At 31.6% G+C, this 21,805-nt stretch overlaps 1 protein-coding gene across 1 annotated transcript in view; it reads left to right on the forward strand.

Annotated features, from left to right (window-relative positions):
- LOC111048233 (endophilin-A) overlaps positions 1-21,805 on the forward strand; it is a 211,616-nt gene that overhangs the window by 165,249 nt on the left and 24,562 nt on the right. The window contains exons 7-8 of the mRNA XM_039435807.1: positions 14,158-14,243; positions 21,231-21,334. Of these exons, the coding sequence (XP_039291741.1) occupies positions 14,158-14,243; positions 21,231-21,334 (190 nt within the window). The remainder of the gene's footprint in view (positions 1-14,157; positions 14,244-21,230; positions 21,335-21,805) is intronic.

Here is a 21,805-nt window from a genome sequence, read left to right on the forward strand (position 1 = left end):
CAGGATAAAATGACAGAGGATATTAGAGATATTATTAATATGAATAATTTAGAAATTAAGGTCCACGAATATACAAGAGTAACTCGAACTTCACAGACAATTATTGATAATATCCTCACAAATATAGAAGGTTGTAATGTCAGGTTAGGTAGCTCAGATCTATCAGATCATAACTATCAAATTTTAGATGTTAAGTTGCAGGGCCAGAATCCAAGCAGAAAAAAAACTTTTGTGAAAGAAATTCAGCAATATGAGCTAGGAAATATAAATTGTTTGAAGCAGGAACTGCTTCAAGAAAATTGGAGTAGTGTTTATAACAGTTGTAACCTAAATTACAAATATAAGCAATTCATTGATACTCTAAGATTTCACATTAGTGTATGCTGTCCAATAAAAAAAGTCAAAGTAAAAAGTAAATTGGACAAAGTAGATGAATGGATAACTGAAGATATTCTTACTCAAAGAAATATGTTAGGGAAGCCTATGAGGAATTTAAATTAGTGAGGGATGTTCCGAGTGAAGTCAAATACAAATGTCTAAAGAAAAACTATGCAAAAGAAGTGAGGAAAGCTAAGTGTAAGAAAACAGCTGAAATATTAACAACTAGTACCAATTTTAACTCTGCTGTTTGGGAGGTAATTAATAGAAATAGGAGAGCAGCTCAAAAAGATACAGTTACTAATGTCCCTAGGATAATCGATGAACATGGAAATTATATGGATGATAGTATAGACATTTGTAACTTTTTCAATAAGTATTATCAACAGGTTGCATATAATCTCCAAAAGTCACTGAACACTAATACTTGTAATACAACTACATTAAATGCTGAGCCAATTGAAAAGGTATTTAAATTTCATCCATTATCAAGAGATGAGTTGTCAAGAATAATAAAAAATTTGAATAACAAAAAAAACAGTAGGATTGGATGGGGTCTCAAGCAAAATTTTAAAAGAATGTGAAAATGAATTACTGGACCCTTTATTGCATCTCCTTAATACTTCACTAGAGCAGGGTATTTTCCCTGATGATCTGAAACAAGGAAAAATTTTGCCAATTTTCAAGAGCGGTGATTCTGAAAGAGTTGAAAATTATAGACCCATTAGTATTCTAAATGTAATAAGTAAAATTTTTGAAAGAGTAGTTTTAAATAGGCTATTGATGCACCTGGAAGAAATTAATTTCATATGTGATGAACAGCATGGGTTCCAGAAAGGGAAATCTACTAAGACTGCAATAGTATCCCTTGTTGAAAGACTAATAGATATAATAGATTCAGGTGAGAAGGCAGCCGCAATATTTCTTGATTTATCCAAAGCTTTTGATTGTGTGAACCATAGAATATTATTGGAAATACTAAAAACTGTAGGTGTGAATGGTATAGAACTAAAATGGTTTGAATCATATCTCATAGGTAGAAACCAGTGTGTTGAGCTTACCAAGGTGGATGGGAATGAAATAGTAAAAATTAAATCTCAAAAACTGGAGGTCCAGGCTGGAGTACCTCAAGGCTCAATTTTGGGTCCCTTACTGTTTCTGTTGTATGTGAACCAATTACCAAAAGAGTTAAAAGATCACAGAGCTCTGTTGTTTGCTGATGACACATCGCTTATCTTTAACAATTATTTATTAGATAGTCTAGAAATAAATGCTTTTACTGGAGTACAGTCAATTGTCCAATTCTTGAAGCAAAGGCAATTAACAATAAATAGTAAGAAATGTCAATTCCTACAATTCAAAAGTAAATATAATTCAGTAGAGGATAGAGAAATAAATGTGTTTGTAGAGGAAAATGAATTAGACCAAGAAGAGAAAGTAGCATTCTTGGGAATTTTATTGGACAGGAAATTAACATGGCATCCTTACATTGAGAGGATATGTAATAAGATATCATCTGGGGTATTTGTCCTGCGGCAGCTTGCTAGGCTGAATGATAAAAAACTACTGTTAACTGCTTACCATGGACTTATACTATCTCATATTAGGTATGCTATTTTAGTATGGGGTAATTCATCTCAACAAAATATGGACAGGGTGTTTAAGATTCAAAAGAAGGCACTCAGATGTATAGAGAAAGTGAATAGGTTAGACTCTTGTAGGCCTTTATTTAAAAAGCTTGGTCTATTAACTGTGCCATCTTTGTATGTATATGAAGTTGTAATGCATGTGAAAACGAGTGGTGTGATCCAGAATTCAGATGTTCATGAGTATAATACGCGAAACAGAGCAGATTATCATATAATGGGTCACAATAGTAGGTTATTTGAACAAAAACCAGATTATATTGGTAGGAAATTTTATAACAAGCTACCTCAAATCTTGAAAAGTAATGATGATTTGAAGATTTTCAAAAAACAAATTAAAAAATATTTAGTTGATAGAGCTTTTTATAGTGTACAAGAATTCCTTTCAAACCTAAACTAGGTTGAACTACTTAGTGTTAGAATTATTATGTAATAACATGACTTGTCTTATACTCCATGACTGGAGTCTTTAGGACGTAATCTTATTTTATCCTATACTTTTTTGTAGAGCATTGAATTTTCTACAATTTTTATCTCCTAAACGTTCTTCTATCTCCAATAGGAAGCGAGTTACAGCTCGTCGAAAATTGGTGATTTTTTTTCAACTTTGCGAAAAATTGCTAAATCCATGTTTTATCCTTTTCACTTCCTATAAATCCGTATGTGGTGTTATTTGATCGTAATTAGAGTATTACTAAGATGTTGATACAATCACTAATGAATATCGCATAATTTTTGGTGGCCTGTAATCCATGGGATTTTCGTACTTCCTTCAGTTTTTTTTCACGATATCTCCAAAACCAATTGTACTATCAATATTTTTATTATATACTTTTTTGTAGAGCATTGAATTTTCTACAATTTTCATCTCCTAAACGTTCTTCTACCTCCAATAAGGAGTTAATAAGTCAAAAATTGATAGTTTTTTCTAATTTGCGAGAAATTGCTGAATTCACGGTTTTTCAATTTTCACCTCTTTTTAAGTCGTACATGGTATCAATTGATCGTGATAATGGTGATACCATGATGTTCATAAGGTCGGTGACAATGTTACTGGTTCATAATAAATGGAAAATGAGAAATAGTTATTTGTTGTTAGGGAGCTAAGTCAGTGTTGTAATTTGGGGTTCCCAGAGGAAGATGGCAGAAAAGTGACAAGATGTGGAGGTGATTAGATCAGATTGGATTAGTCTATTCAGATATATAACATAGTATACATGCTTATTTTCTAGATTGCAATCATAATAAGTGAAATAAAAGTTATCTTACTATACATTTTCTGTTTAAACATTTGAAAACAAAAAATTTATAATTTAGATTATATATACAAACCAAATTGAAAAACAAGATAACACTCACTAATCACTGTAAATTGTCAAATAATGATCAACTTTGAAAATATTATGATATACTCTAGTTTAGGTCAACAAATCAGATTATGTCGATCAAATCGATTAAATTGTCTAGCTAGATAAAATTTCTCGCTGATTGATAGTGATTAGACAGCTGGAAATAATTCTGTCTCCCTCCCACACAGGCACACGCATCTTCTGTTATCGATAGACGACGAAATTATCATGTTTTCCAAGGATGAATTATTTATTATCCTTTCAATGTTGTTCAGCGAGTTTTCCAAAGAATGATACCTAGTGCAATCGAATCTTTATATCATAAACCTAATATGTTCCAAATTTCGTGAAAATCGTTAGAGCCGTTTTCGAGATCTGTAAAACATAAATAACCAGATATAAAAATAACCAGATAAAAAAATAACCAGATATATACAGAAATTGCTCGCTTAATATAATAGGATTATGGTCACATTTTTTTCAGTTACATGCTTCGCAGGTTTGATGCCTAGTGAGATCGGACTCCCCAAGGGACTCCCCACCAACAAAAGCCATACGAATTCACTTTTTATGGTCACATTTGTTAAGCAATTCATAGAAGCTGAACGGGGCTCTCTTCACCTGGGAACTGTGAAGAAAATGGTAACATACTTCCATGCTAGTCAGTGGTCACTTTTTGTATGAAGGGAGCAGTCACCTCAACCTATCGCATAAGATTGACGTAAAAATGAATCCTTCTGAATATGACAAGTTCACAACCAAAGAGCATTTCACAATATGACGAACTGACAAGTATTGATCAGGGATTTGGTCAGATATGACCATAGAACAAACATTGATGAGATCCATGAAAAGCAGTGATGGGCTGACACATGGCAGAGTATTAACAGAATATGTTCTATAGTGAGGTCCACGTTATAATGGCAGTGCTCAATTAGCAATTGTATTGCTATCCTTGTCTATCATTCAACATCATAATGAAATTGAGGCATTTGCTGGCGTCTCCTTCCTCCGTTAGAACAAGTAAACAGCATGTGGATTCAAGGATTTAACCTGATTAATATTGGTAACGTCGCTTGGTATGGTGGGTGGGGCGAGGAGGCACTCTGCTGTTTCATCCGCAACTGGACTATTTTCATGAAATCTACTCTACACCTTTTCCAATTTTATTTGAGAAAGTATCAATTGAATTTGAGAATAGTCACTTGTAATTGAGATAATGTCCGATGTAGATGAGAATAGTCGATTGTATTTGGGAAGTCATCACATGTAATTGAGAGAAGTGAATTGTATTTGAGAAATCGTCAAATGTAAATGAGAAGATATCAATTGAAAATGGGAAAATTTTCCAATTGACATGTCGTGACTCTTCTGTAGCTTACAGTACAGGTTTGATTTGAGCAGGAGAGGATACTGTACTACCAGGGGCGCCATTTAGGGGTGACAGGGGGTCCTATCCCCCCCCCCCCCAAGGATCAGGAAAATAATTAAAATGCGGGTCTATCTACCCGAATCCTAAGAATCGCATACTGATTTTATAGGTACTTTTTTTAAACAACAATAGCATAATTCCTTCTACAGTATCAACAATGTAGCAAAATTGCCTTGAAAATATGGCTACGGGTACGGAGTAATAAAGGATATATTTTTCTGTGTGGTATAGTTGAAGCTAAAATATGGAATGGATACATTATTGATCAGTTGAATGAAAAAGACTAAGAAATTGTCAAAAACCACTGATTTATTGATAATTAGAAAGACCGGTTTCGGTTATTACACCATTGTCAATCTCTGATAAACTCTGAAACAGTCTTTTTCATTCAATATGAATAATTACCACAATATCAACTTCTCAACTACACAAAAAGGGGAAAAAATTATTGATCAGGGCACAATAAGCGAGTGATTGCATAAATTTAGTGATTCATAAAGTGATTGTATCAACATCTTAATCTGGGTTTACACCAAAGTTATTAACAAAATGTTAATAACTTAATTCTTACAGATTCTATTAGATTGAACGGAACTTGACAAACACATATGTTCATCATGATTGTGTATGATAAGTTATGTTCAATATAATAGATTCTATAAGGATTAAGTTATTAACACTTTGTTATTAACTTTGGTGTAAACGCAGCTTTAGTAATACTCTAATAACTATCAAATAATATCACATACGGATTTATAAGAAGTGAAAAGGATTAAAAACATGGATTTAGCGATTTTTCGCAAAGTTGAAAAAATCACCAATTTTCGAAGAGCTATACTCGCTTCCTATTGGAGATAGAAGAACGTTTAGGGGATGAAAATTGTAGGGAATTCAATTCTCTACAGAATTGTCTCAATTCTCTACAGAATTGAATAGTATAGAATAAAAATATTGATAGACCAATTGGTTTTGGAGATATCGTGAAAAATCTGAAGAAAGTACGAAAATTCCATGGTTTTCAGGCTGCCAAAAGTTATGCCTTCAGAAATTTTGGTGGGAAAGCATAGATTACTTTTGCTAGTACCCAAATGAACCGATGAAAATAATAGAATCAATTACCTTAATTTTTGTTTGGTCCGATGTACTATTTGATTGGGCTTTTGCCAGCATGCACGATTTTATCTTATGCTGTAATCAAATTTTCAGGATACAAATTCAAATTAATTTGTTCCTTGTACAAATTCATAGTCACATAATATTTACAAAAAATTAAGTTATCAATTGTACAAGACAACTTAAAGTTCACAAGACTCTCTCAGGATTCTGTTATATCAAACTACTATATTTCCTGCTGTATTCCGATAGGCTTGATTATGAAATAATTTATGAGAAAACTGTTCTATCCCCTCGATATTATTTAAGGATACGATCACACTGCATACAGTTTGTGTGAGTAAATGATTGCACGAGCATGCTCACCGTTCAGAAGTGGACAACAATTATTATAGAAACATGAAATCGAATCGAAAATTGAACAGGTGCGCTCATACTATCTGCACCATGTTTTCAAATAGTCCAGTCAATATAGACATAACAAAGGGGGTGTGCTTGCAATTTATATTGTAGTTCTGATTTTTTAATATATATTTGGGTATATAAGAGAAGTCCAGAACCAATTTCTTCATGCAAAATTTCCTTGTGGTAGATACAGGGTGGCCCAAAAACCACTTCGAAAATGTTTTAATAATAAACATCAATAACGAAATGTTATCTTCTGATCAGCCGTTTTAGCACATTTGAAATTTGGACAATATGAATCATCAGACAACTATGACTGTCGTCGTTGACATCAGACATTTATGCACAAACGAAACCCCACCTCTGATGGGCATTCAAACTTCGAAAAAATTACTCAATTTGAGATATTTTGAGTCATTTTTATAAAATGGAATTACTTTTTCAAAAGTTGTTATTCTAAGAGGAAAATGCTCCATTCCATCGACTAAAACATGAATCCTGTTGAATGATGAGGAAATTAAGAATTTTGGAATGATCCATCAACAATAAAGAATGTATCCTCAAGATTTCAGGAATTTATCTCTTACGAAATTTGAAATGATCTGTTTTAAATATTTAACAATATTCGAACATTATTTAAACTTTAGACGCTCATATCTCAATAAGTAATGAACAAAAAATTCAAAGTGAAGCAACATAACCTACGTTTTTGACATATTAGGGAATAGGATTATAGTGAGGTCCACATTATAATGACAGTGTTTGATTAGGAATGGTATTGCTATCCTTGTCTATCATTCAACAAAGCGGATAACGCTATCTCTTTCTCGCCTTTGTTGCCATATCGTCTTTTAACAATGTAGAATTAATAATTGATTAACAAAATATTTCATCTTAATTATGAAAATTCATTATGCAATTAATGAAAAATATAATTTCTTGCTCTATAATAATAAAATAATTGTATATGTAAATAATTGCTATATAATAATAAAATAATTGATTATTTTAAACGAGAATGAACAGTTAATATCACATCAATAAATCTGTATCAGCTACCATCTATAGAAGGCATTGACAAGTGAAGACATTGACAATTAATTAACAAAATATTCCATCTTTATTATAAAAATTAATTATGAAATTATTGAAAAATATAATTCTTTGCTTAATAAAATATAATACTGTCTATAGAAGGCATAGACAAGACAGCGGATCGGCAACGTTTTTCTCCTATCTTTCTCCACTGCCATTATAACGTGGACCTCTGTTGGTCCTTTTCTAATCATGTTTCTTTAGAAATTTGATTTGTAGGCCTACATTATATAATAATATAAGATTTTAAGATTTTAATTAAGATATAATAAAATACGATTTTTTCCCTGAGAAACGTTTTCGCACACCTTGAACTGTGTGCATGTTCATGCAATGAAGCTTGTATGCAATGTGATCTTACCCTAAAAATCAGAAACTGAAATGAAAATTGATGTTTGTCTAAACAGTGAGGTCTTCAAGCCCCTATGGCAGCCCGGTTAGGGGCGCTGTATCTTCTGCGTCTACAGTTGGTATGTGCTGACTAGGCACTTTTCAAGGCCATGTTTTCATTTTATATTTTGCATTTTCATTTTCATTTTGATAAATTTGTGCCTATTTGCCTCTTTATTTGAACTAGCAGCACCTGACCAGTGTATGGCTCTTTTGTATATCTATTATTTTATGTTGAACTTATAGCTATTATTAATATTTATGCACTGTATTGTGAAGGATAATTTGCATTTTAATTATTTGTTTTACAGCGAAAGTAGTTATTCATGTTCTATAGTGAGAATCACGTTCTAAAATCAGCAATTGATTAACATTGGGATGCCATCCTTGTCTGTCATTAGACAAAGCACATAGCTCCATCCTCTTCCAACTCCACACTGTTTCCAAATCGCCAGGAATGCTTGTAGACCAAGTCGATATACAGAGTGAGTCATACAGGGTGGGTGAAAAGTCCGAGAACGGCTTAATATCTCATACACAAAGGTAATTTGATGGTGGGTGTCATTGAGGATCCTAATCAAATTGAAAATTCTACTTTACTATGAGTTTAAAAATCTGGTCCGCCATCTTGGATCCGCTATATTGAATTCAACTTAATATTTAAATGGGAAGGTGGTCATGCGATACATGATTTCCATTAAAAATTTCGAGGAAAAATAAATGGTGGAAACCGCACATCGATTCTCAAACCGTTCAGAAGATATTCACATTATTAATCAATACTATTCAAAGCAGAAAGGAGAGAGAAAAGTATGAGAACGGCTTAGTATCTCATAAAATATTGTGATTATACGGTGGGTATGATTGGGGATCCCTCTCAAATTGAAAATACTACTTTACTATGACTTCAAAAATCTGGTCCGCCTTATTGAATCCGCCATATTGAATTCAACTTTATTTTTTTAAATGGGAAGGTTGTCATGCGATGCATGATTTCGATACGAAATTTCAAGAAGATATGAATGGTGGTAACCGCACATCGATATCTCAAACCGTTCAGAAGATATTCACATTATTAATCATTGCCACTTATGTATCTTATTTCTGATATGCATGATATTGATTAATAATGTGAATATCTTCTGAACGGTTTGAGATATCGATATGCGGTTTTCGCCATTCATTTTTTCTTGAAATTCCGTATCGAAATCATGTATCACATGACCACATTCCTATTTAAAAAAATAAAGTTGCATTCAATATGCCGGATCCAAGATGGCGGACCAGATTTTTGAAGTCATAGTAAAGTAGTATTTCCAATTTGAGTAGGATCCCCAATCACACCCACCGTCAAATAACCTTTGTGTATGAGATATTAAGCCGTTCTCGGACTTTTCACTCACTCTGTATGTATGGGAACCCTTCAATAAGTTGAAGACTGTTTTAGATAATAATACTCAACTATCAGGATAAGTTATTGGTCAAATACTATATTCCTTTTGACGTACAACTGAATTTCAACCCCTCATAAGAGCGTGACTAAGGGGTTGTAACTCGAATACTTTAAATATAAACACCCATTGTGTGGTACATCATTTTGAAAGCCTTTTCAAAACGAGAAAGATGACATCAATAAAAATGTTCTATGATACTTTTTCCAAAATGGCAGCTGATCAAAATTTATGAATTATTTATTTAAAAACTAAAACTTCAACCAGCCGCCATTTTGGATAAAATTATCATAGAACATTTGAATTGATGTCGTCTTCCTCGTTTTGAAAATTCCTTCAAAATTATGTATCACACAATGAGTTTTTACATTTGAAATATTTCAGTTACAACCCTTCATTTCTTTAAAAACTAAAACTTCAATCAGCAGCCATTTTGGATACAAGTATCATAGAACATTTTTATTGATGCCATATTTCTTTTTTTGAAAAGGCCTTTGAAATGATGTACCACACACTGAGTGTTTACATTTAAAATATTCAAGTTACAACCCCTAAGTCACCCCCTTATGAGGGGTTGAAATTCAGTTGTACAACAAAAGGTGGAGTATTCGACCAATAACTTAAACTGAAAATAACAGTATTATACCTACAACAATCTTCAACTTATTGAAGGGCTCCCATACATATGACTCACTCTGTATAGTAAACTACCAGAATATTTAGAAAAATATATTATTAAATAATTTAAAAATAATATTGGAAACACAAATTAAAATTGTCAACCCATTTTATATAAATTTGTGTTTTATATAAAAGTGTTTGACAATTTCAATTTGTGTTTTCATTATGGAAAAGTACCACATCTCATAGAACACAACTGTAATGTTGAAAAATAATATTTTCTAGATTAACAAAAAGAATTGAACAAGAATTAACATTAGAAAAACCGGGATGGCTTGAATCTCAACTATCTACTATAGAAGGCGGTGGAAAAGGAAACGTGACAACTATGCTCTACCTTAAAAACGTGAATCTCACTGTATATTAAATTCTCCCGATTCCTTTTCAATGTTGAAGCCAGTATTTTTAACAGACATCGGAATTTGAATGGTTTTCATATTTTTAAAAGTTTAAAAAAATGTAGCTCGCCTCAACTTTTCACGTATACCATGTCTATTGCTAAACAATAATATTGTGAATAATATTGAATAATACCCAATGCTATAAATTTCAAAATTGGCTATGTTAGTCAACTCAGTTAGGCTATATTAGTCAGTTATTACTTTCAGTAGTTGTTTATAATTTTAGAGAAAATTTGAAACAGTGTTGTTGTTCATTTTGGGATGTGTGAGTGAATTCAAAATGTTTTGTAGTTCCTACATAGACTGTTTTCTCACGTTTTCAAAAGTTTTTGTCATCAGTTCTATTTTGAGTGTTTACCAATGTTCGTTTTATTTCGATATTTGTACTTTTATACCAATCTAAGTTTCTGTCACAATATACTTAGGGTCCCATCAGAACCCTGTGGTTTCACATCGTTTAAAAAGTGTTGATAAGTTGATGTTGCTTTCCTTGATGAAAAACTATATTTATTTATTTGAGTATTACAATAGTGCGATAATATCCCTCTAGCTGTAAGCTATTTGAGGGATATATAAAAATAATCCTTTACATACAATAAAAACAATCAATAACAATAATTATATTTCTTAATTACCTGATCACATTTCTCCATTTTTGTAACTGATTGTTCTCTTTTGTCCATTGCACCATAAATTAACTTAACTATAATAACTTGTTGTAGTTTAGACACTTTGTACATTTGTAAATATTTGAAAAAAATACTTACTTTTCTTGGCGAATTCACTCCTCAGGAGAGAAATGCATATCTTAATTCGCCAAGAAAAGTAGGTGTTTTTCGAATATTTACAAATTTGACACATTGTCTAAACTACAACAAAGTTGTTAATAAGTATTTAATGAAACCAGTATTTTAGTATTCAATGAATTAAAATTGAAACAGTATTATTTCAAGCATATAATGAATGTTTATAAAATTAATGAAACCGGTATTCGACTGCAGTAATTATTTATTTTTTATACAAACATGTGTGGAAGAAACATATCTGTTTCATGATTCATTCTGCTTCAATGATAAAAATCAAATTTAACAATCCAAAATGAGTTTAACCTTCTTGATAATAAAATAAAAACTGACTTTGACTAAAATACAATGCACAGATGTATGAGAAATCATACATAATAAAGATATTCAATAGAATTGAGATATATTCAATTTAAGTTTAAATTGGCCTGACTTGGTTAATTACATCAGAAACCTGTACTTTAAATAATTTTGGATAGAATTCTAATCAGATTGTTGAGGATAAATTCAATTCCCGGTATAACATTCCTAATCAAACTATAGTAAGAATATGCAATAAATGTGTCAAAACACATTCAAATGACATGTTAAATCAATGTTATTTCACCGAAAGATTATTTCTAGGGAACCATTTTAGCTCTTGCTAATTTCTTACGAAACTCGTTTCAATTTTAAATCTCAGTCAAATAAATAAATTCCATTCGTATGGGCCCTCAAGTTCTAAGCTATTTGATGATTTCGAGCTTGAAAATAACCTTCACTTATATTTACAATTCACGATCCAATTGAACTCTCTTGAATTGAAACAACATGGTGAAATTATATTAATTTTCAAATATCTCCCTAGTTTCAGCTTCAATTCATGTGTAAATTATGATTGTATTTTTCATCAATATTTTTCGTTGTTTTTCTGCATTATAAAAATCACCTTTTTCGACTTTTCTCTTTAGTAAAGCTAACAAATTTCTATTTTTATTTGCTATCAATTTAATTTTGTGTTCTTGTCACTTTCATCTAATAATAACATGTATTGTAGTTGCTTTTTAAGTTATTCATTTTGAGCGAGCTATTATTGTCTTGAAGTTTTAATCCATTACTAACTGCGTTGCTAACATTATGATATATGCACTTATGTTGTTCATTAATCGACGATCAGTCATTATCATTCCTATTAATAGTCACATAAATATTCCAATACATGAATATTAGAATATTGTTATTTTTGCTTTGTTCAACATCAATACAAATCCACTTCATTTTTCTATAATTCATTTTTCTATAATTCATTTTACTATTTTATTTTCTTCGATTTATTTCAATGAACGTCTTTCAAGTAATAGTGATGGGAACATCTCACAAAATTATTGATGGTTCAAGCGCTAACATTGGTTTGCTATCATTGTCTGTTATTAAACAGAACAGATTACTCCATCCTTTTTCAATCCCAAGCGCGTGTTTCTCTAGGCCCCTAATTATTAGAAACTTTACTAATATTCATCTTCTACAGTCAGCATCTGATTAACATTGGTTTGCTATCATTGTCTGTCATTAGACAAAACAGATTACTCCATCCTTTTTCAACTCCTCTTCAATGCTAAGTTGCCAGGAATTATTATAGGAATACAATGAAGTACCAGAATATTGAAACTCAATTAAGAAAATTTATAACTAAACTATGAAAATATATATTATATTATTGAAATTAAATTGGTCATTCTTGAGAATCATCAATAAATATTAGATCAGATATACGGGTTCACAACTCTCTACTGCAGAAGTCATTGGAAATGTGACAACGATGTTCTCATAATATGTAATCAACTGACTTGAAAACCGGAATCCTGCTATAGAGTTCTAGCTTATTGAATGTTGATAACAACCTAAATACCTAATTCAACCCAAGAAATAAACTCAAATCCGAAAATTAATTCACAACAAGGAATCAATAGATTTGATATGTATTATCCCTTAACCAGAAAATGCAGATTGTGCAGGCAGTGTCAAATACTACAAAATTAATTTATCAACAAATCTACATCTGTCTATTGATAGAAATCTATTTATAGATGTCAATACATCTGTCTATTTATAGAATATAATATCTATGTCAATAGATGTTAATACATCTGTCTATTAATAGAATATACTATCTATTGATAGAATTAATAATAGATTTAAATTAAAACTCAAACCATTGTTTCAATAAACATTTTACTCTTTCAATTTTTGTTATAGCCTATTTCTTTCTTAAAAATTTCTTGAGTCTTCAAAATTTTGTTCACTCACATTGATTTTGTTTCATATCACTTTTAGTTAATTCTCTCCTGTTTGTTAATCCTTTGAACTTTTCTTCATTTTCATTATTTTCTTGTTTTGTATCAATTTCAGTTAATTCTCTTCTGTTTTGTTGATTCTTTTAACAATTGTTCATTTTCATTTCTTCAAAATATATTCAGTTATGTTTTTAATTTTAGTTAAAGTTAATTCTTTTCTGTTTTATTTGTCTATTCCAACTTCTGTCCAGTTTTATTCATTCTTGTTACTATAGGTACTTTTTGTTTTGTTTATAAATTATTTGTTTATATTAATCATAGTTGATTCTTTTTTGTTCAGTCGATTATTCAAACTTGTTTCAATAGAGGTTTTGTTTTGTTCTAAATTTCAATTATTTCTCTCCTATTTTGTTGATTCTTCTTACTTTTCTCCACTGTTATTTTAGTTTCTTTCAATGTTATTCTTTATCTGATTTTGTTTCCAATTTCTGTATATTTTGTTATAATTCTTGTTTTTTTCAATTCCTGTCTATTTTGTTACAATTTTTGTTCATTTTGTTTTCAATTCCTGTCTATTTTGTTATAATTTTTGTTCATTTTGTTTTCAATTCCTGTCTATTTTGTTATAATTTTTGTTCATTTTGTTTTCAATTTTGTTTATTTTGTTTTGTTGTGTTGCTGGTGCTTGTGTTGTGTTGTGTGTGCTGACTGGCTGGTGAAACAAGGCTCGAACATTGCAGATGATGAGATACGTCAGGCTGAGGAGAAATTTGCAGAATCCCTCCATCTTGCTCAGATGGGAATGTTCAATCTACTCGAAAATGACGTAAGACACTCATGTTTATTTTGACATTTTCTTCTTTATATTAAGTACAGTATTTTGAATTTTTTTCTTTATATTAAGTACAGTCCGGGTCCTGCAGCTTTGCCTGTCAGCGAAGGGTCACTAGACTATAATACTACCCATTCAAAAACATTGAACATTCTTGAAAATGTATCTTCCATAAGCAACAGATGTTCATTTGTATCTTCTCAAAAGCAACGTGTTGCATCCGAAAAGATACACAACCTATAAGCTGACATTTTTACAAAACATGCTCTTTCTATTGTTGGTGATACGTTGCAACTCTCTCATTCATGATGAATCTCTGTGTCTAGCCAGCACTGTAGGGAGCTTCCTCTATCTAGTGTTTCTGAAGCTGATATTTTTCAAAGCTGTAACTATTTATTACAACCCCGTGAACTGGGTATAAATGCCACGGAGGCAAAGCTACGAGACACGTAATGTTTCTAGCTAATATTGAATGAATTATTCGTGTAATATTCAGAATTATAGTATCTTAAGTCACAAGGACGGGAAGGGGCCTTTTGCAGGCGAGAATGATGTTTCTAGTAGAGGCATTAGACGAGACTAGAATTTCATTCGAGCACTGCAAAAGACATTTACGTCCAAGTAACTTACACTATCTTTTGTCATAATAATCTAGGAAAGAATAATTGAAAAACAGGAAACATTACCTGCTTGTGCTGACATTACTACATGCATTCTACAAACATAACCTAGTTTACAAGTTTCGAATCAGGAATTTTTTTATTGTAGTTCACAAAACTTCCACCTGGAGTGCTAAAAGACGGTTTCTTGTACCAGTTTTGCCGTTCCCAATTCGGAACTAGGAAACATACTTGACTGTAAAGAAAACATATGATTTTATTACAGTATAGTATGCTTTAATGAGAATCATATGTTTATTTGTTCTACAATCAGCTGTTTACCGGCTTGATTTCAAGAATGTAAAACAGCTGAAATTGAATGACTGAAAATATAGTTATTTGTGCAACTAGTGCGCAAAGTGACAGTTTGCTGCACCGAAAGAAACGTTTATGCCCGAGCCGTAGGCGAGGGCGGAATGGTTTCTTGAGTGCAACAGAGGAACTTTGCGCACATATTTCACATAAAATTTTTCCTACATTTACCATTGAATATAAAAAGTGGGTAATTATGGGTAAAATGAGAGCTGAAATCCATCAAATGCTTGTGTGTGTGATGCTGATATTAATAACAACCTTAATTCATTTAAAAAGTAATAATCCAATTGTAGTTGAAAATTCTCAGCCAAAGTTCTCATTTTTATTCATTCAAGAATCAGAAAAAGTACAGATAGAACAAAAAATTTGCATTCAAAATACCCGCCAACAGCTCATTGGGATGGCTGAACCGACAAGCGCGCGACCTAGCTGGAAGAATCGTACCTATATAACTTTGTTTCATTCAGCTAAAAACAGTATTCAGATATTTAGACTTGGTTAACTAGAAATACCGAAAAATTAGTAAACTAAAAAATATTTATAAAATAACATAGACAACAGAAAATATTTTATTGTAGTATATTCGAATGTTATTTCATTAATTTTATTGACATGGATTTCGAACGGTAATTAATATTTTATTGTAGTATATTCGAATGTTATTTTATTAATTTTATTGACATGGATTTCGAACGGTAATTATTTAACCTGAAAATTCGAATTTCATAATGTGTGTTTGCTACATTCTCATTGCTTGGAGTTGAAATAATTATTACTTTCAATAGAAAAGAAACATCATTTATTATTAAATGAAGAGAAGTTATTATTTAATTATGATCTAGATAAACATTATTATTGTTTTGGATTTCTAGATTGGGATTTTATCATAAATATGTAGCCATATAGCCATTGATGATTCTTATCTAACCACAGACATTGTTACCAACTTAATTTTTTATTTTACTGCACTGGTGCTCCATATAACCTACTAACTATTTTGCGTTGTCATGCTGCAAATCTGGAGTACACAAAGTAATACGTTGCGCACTAGAGCAGAAAAGTGATTCTTTGCAGCCTGCAATCAGTGCAGAAATGGTCACTTTTCAAGGTATCTGTAGGAAATAGTATATTTCGCACCTAGGGCCGAAAATGAGATATTTCCGGCTCGAAATCGGTTTTTAAGTCCGAGGCCGTAGGCCGAGGACTAGAAAAGATTGAGAGCCGGAAATACATTTTTGCCCATGGTGCGAACGCTATTTTTCGCCACACCAAAAAAAAACTTCCCCAATATATAAGAAATTAAAAAATAAATAAAATTCAAACAGCCTATTTTGATAGTTTGAATCTTGGTTATGACATCTTTCACTGTCAATTAATTTCAATATTACTAATTAATAATTTACAATAGTGACAATATCTTTATACTATTAATATTTCGAATAATTGTTTGAATTTTTATAGCTCGCGCTTTGCGCCTGGTGCAATATCTCATGGATAGATGGACGAATAGAATTTTCATTACTATTTTGAAATAATGTGATTAAAAAATTAATATAATTGCATATTTCACAGTTTTGTCTCAAAATATATCTAAAAAAATGATTTTTAAATTACGGTAACTAATATAAAAAATAGCTAATAAAAGTCGAAATTCATCGACAAAAAAAAATGTCACTGACCGAGGTTCGAACCTAGATCATGTTTGTAATTCACTGAGCATTGAGAGTTCCGATGTCTTACGCCTTAATGCTCTCGGCCATTGCGAGGCCTGTAAGTCAGGTAACGTATGTAGGCTACTTTAATATAGTGTAGCCTATAGCGGCAAACTTGAAGTCGGTTGCCGGCATTTTCACAACAAAATATTGCTCTGAAAATAGTTAAATCATAGAGAAAACATTCGAAGATTCAATCTTGAGTGGGCCTAATGTTTTCTCTATATGGTTTGATATTGAAGAAAAATTATCTAAAAGTTTTAATAATAAAAATTCCTAGTAATTTTTCCGTAAAGGCTGAGTTTCACCAGTAGGCTTACCTTAAACTTTAGATCTCTGCTGTATTTTCCTATTATTATTGTTGATTGTATTGCATTAAGAAGTGGAATTCGATAATAAAAAAGAAACAACTATTACTCTACCTCACTTTTAAATATTGATACAATTATTGTACTTTGATTTCAAATTCGATTCTTCACTTTTAAAGACTTGCGATACTTACCTTTCTGACAATGGACAATGCAGCCAACATTATATTGTTGAGGCTATGGAGATATCATCGTATTCTATTGTTTGATATCAAAAACACAATAATAAATATTAAATTATGAAACAGTAATTCATAAAATATATTATAGACATGATACCGCGATTCACGATACATAATTATATAGATTATTACAGTCGTTATGAGATTATCTCTATGATTTTTGTGAGATCGGACACGATCAGCTGTTATTCAAGGTCATTTTACAGCCCTAGGGCCGTAAAGTTTTACCGGCCTGGTCGGAAAACAATCACTTTCGGCCTCCATATGACGCACGTAAACCAGCTCATTACATCCAAGTGTGGCGAAAACAATATTACAGTAGGCGTCCCCTAGCTTTGCCTCCTTGTCTTTGAAACAGCATGTAGGCAAGGTTATGGTTCACTGTGTGATATTCCTACTTTTTCAAAAACATAAGGCTCCAGAGTACCTGGATGGAGGAAGCTCTCTACAGAGCTTCCTTGACGGAAGCTCCCTTCATACAGAGAACCTTCATGCTGAAAAGTGAAGCTTGCTTGAAGCTAGACTAGCTGTACAGATATAACAGACAACACAGATCAGTTCGCAGTCTATTATTGGCTAGCAAGCGCATAATAATAATAATTTTTGTACCTTGTGTTTCTTTTCGAATGCAACACGTTGCTTTTGAGAAGATACAAAAACGCATCTCTTGCCTATGGAAAGATACATTAGAGCTTCTTGTGTATCTTTTCGGATACGACACGGTGCTTTTGAGAAGATACAAAAGAGCATCTGTTGCTTACGAGAAGATACATTAGAGCTCTTTGTGTATCTTTTCGGATACGACACGTTGCTTTTGAGAAGATACAAAAGAGCATCTGTTGCTTACGGGAAGATACATTAGAGCTCTTTGTGTATATTTTCGGATGTAACATGTTGCTTTTTAAAAAGATACAAAAGAGCATCTGTTGCTCATGGAAAGTTACATTAAACATTAAAGCTCCTTGTCTATCTTTTCGGATACGACACGTTGCTTTTGAGTAGATACAAAAGAGCATTTGTTGCTTATGGAATGATACATTTTCAAAAATGTTAGATGTTCTAGATTTTTTAATTTCAGACTCTAATAGTATCTAGTTAGTATCTATTTGATTCAAAATTTGCTCGTTTATCTGAGTATTGAAGAGTGTGAATTTATCTTGAAAAGTGAAAGTGACATAACCAACATTTTGATTTGGACAGTATAGTATAAATTGGAAATGGGACAGTTTTGGGCATGAGCCTGTTGTGCCTTTCCTCAGATTAAGTATTTGTACACAATGTTAATAAATAAATAAATAATGTTTTGAACGGTTAGTATTGTAGTCTATATAGCTCCCCTTCGCCGACAGGCACAGCTACAGGACCCGGACTACTTATTGAAAATGAAATTTGAAACTCAAAATATTCAAAGTTTGATTTTTTTAAAACATCACAATATTTCACATTCAATTTTGTTTGTTACATAAATGAATGGATTGTTGTAGATAATTTTAGATAATTAATCAACTTTAAAATCATTTTTAGATTATTATTAAAATTAATTCTAGGTGGATTCTCATTTTAAAATCATTTTTAGATTATTATTAAAATTAATTCTAGGTGGATTCTCACATATCTGTATCAGAGTCGTTGTCCGGTTCAGTGGAACTTTTCTCTCCATGAGTTTCAATGTGACTATTCAAACTCAGCTGTTGCCGTTGAGTAGGAATAGTACTATTAGAACGCATAAGGAGAATATTCCCACAGTACTGGATGGGAAGGAACACTGATCCAGGTAGCCTATACGGGAATCCAGTATTTTTGTTTTTGTAATTTCTCTGGTCGAGGGCACAACACGACCAGAGGAGTTTATCCAAAATATGGACATGTTGGTTACAATAAGCATATAAGCTACAATTATTTACAAAGTATTAATACAATTGATTGATTATTTGCTGATATGAGATAAAATATGAGGCCCCCACTATATATGAATATGTGTCGCGATGCCACTAATTTTGGTTTACCTACCTCAAGTTTTATGCAAAAAAGTAAAAAAGTCCAGTAAGATACATTTTACAGGTCATTAGAAGTTCATGAAAACAACATATATGTACAAACATTCAAAAAATACAATTGATAACCTTTGATGAAGAAATTTTAAACATGAAAGTATTAGCCTTTGGAAAACTAGAAGTTCAAGCAATTGAAAGCTCTAAGATTGACTTTTAAAACATTACAGAATTTAAATTTGCATTGAAATGTGAAAAGTCGTTAGTAGGCGAAGTTAAAAATTGAGAGTCTTCTCTACCACTCAAGCTTCTCAATAACTATTATATTAAACTTTGGTCTGAAAATTGGATTGACTCTGAAACACATCTCAAAGTTTTGGAAAAATAAGTAAGTTTCTTTCTAATCGCTGTCAGTGGTTGATCTCTTTGGATGAAAATTACTTGATATTTACCAACCAAAGATTCCTTTAAACCATTTGAGATACTAGTTTCAGTTTTTACACCATTATCAATCTAGTAAACTCTTATAAAGGCGTAACAACCGTAACTAGTATACCAAATATTGTTTTCCTAAAAATTTCATACCGGTATGTCATGTATTTCCTAACACATTAATTCTATATTTATATTATGTAATTTTTGTAATTATTTTGGGAAATAAAACTTTTTTTATTTGATTTAATGTCGTTTTTAGTCAATATTTTTTAAGTTTTTCCATACTTTCCAATTTATAAATGGATGTTGAAGTGTAATACCATAGCCACCTCTAATACAAGGCCCCGGCCTACGATATTGCAACGTCGCAGCGTAAAAATACCAGCTGATCTTCTTCACCAATCATGTATTAGATTCTAGGCCTACGCTGCGACGTTGCAATATCGTAGGCCGGGGCCTTGTATTAGAGGTGGCTATGGTAATACTTATCTTTTGATATTTATAAGTAACCTAGATTCCATATTTCTAGTGTTTATACAGAGTGTCTCACGACCATAGATTCTACATTAAATTTGCAACAAAAAATTTCCAATAAAATTTTCTTTTATCTACCTTAGTTTTCAAGATATTTAGATTTTTTGATATTTTTGAAAAAAAAGTTGATAACTAGAAAACTATCAGTCAAAATCTAATTTCAAGGATATGGTTGGAAAGAGGAAGAAATGTTCAATAAGATTCATATAATATGTTCCTATATTTCACGTTTTTGAAGTTTTTATGAGTGTTCAAATTTGAAAAACGTACATTCGTCGAGTTCAAAGACAGATTTCAATCAGTTTGAACACTTATAAAAAGTTCAAAAACGTGAAATAAAGGTACAAAATATATGAATATTATTGGAAATTACGGTACTTCCTCTCTCCAACCATGTCCTTGGAATTAGATTTTGACTGATAGTTTTCTAGTGATCAACTTTTCTCAAAAATATAGAAATATATCGAAAACTAAGGTCGATATAAGAAAATTTTTTGTTGCAAATTTAATGTAGAATCTATGGTCTTCGGCTGTTACACCTTTCATGGGACACTCTGTATATTTGGACGGTAAATTTTTGTGAAATTATAAGTATTAGTACCATAAGCTTATTCAGAGTAGCTTGTCAATCATCTAAATTCGGGGGAGAAATAGTTTTGGATTAATTCTGTTGTTTCTCTCCCAATAATTGTTTTGATTTTGATAATTTTTTTGTGTAAATTAAATAAATATAATTTATGTTTAGTTCCATCAACACTTAATAGTTGTTTTAAATTGTTATCCAGGTTGAGCAGGTATCTCAGCTTGTGACTTTTGCTGAAGCGCTTCTGGAATATCACCAGCAGTGCACAGAGATCATGAAAACTGTAGTTGAAAATCTACAAGAAAAGTAAGTTCATGAAATAGTTATTTGTATATCTAGAGTGAAAAGTACTGTTTTTTCTTCCTGAGGAGGGAAAAGTTTGAAGCCCGAGGCGAAGCCGAGGGCAACAATTTTTCTGAGGATAAAAAACATTTTTCACTCCTGATGTACACAACATTTTTCCTTCACCTACATTTTTATAAAAACTGCTAATGAAATAATTTTTAAAAACGTATGTGACCAAACAATGTGTTACAACATAATCTAAAAAGTAAACAGAAACAGCTGGCTTGTAATCACAGTTCTCCTCCGACAGCACTATCTGTCGGCTAAAGTTGTAACAACAATGACAGCCAAAACTACAGCTATGATGAAGTTCCCGTTTCAAATTTGATTAGTTAATAAGTAATATTCGTTGGCTGATGTTTTGAATAACATGGAATAAAAGAAAAAATATATACATTTTTTAGTATAGTGATATGGAGTTAGTAATAATAA

The sequence above is a fragment of the Nilaparvata lugens genome, chromosome 9, assembly GCF_014356525.2.
Source record: "Nilaparvata lugens isolate BPH chromosome 9, ASM1435652v1, whole genome shotgun sequence".
NCBI lineage: Eukaryota > Metazoa > Arthropoda > Insecta > Hemiptera > Delphacidae > Nilaparvata > Nilaparvata lugens.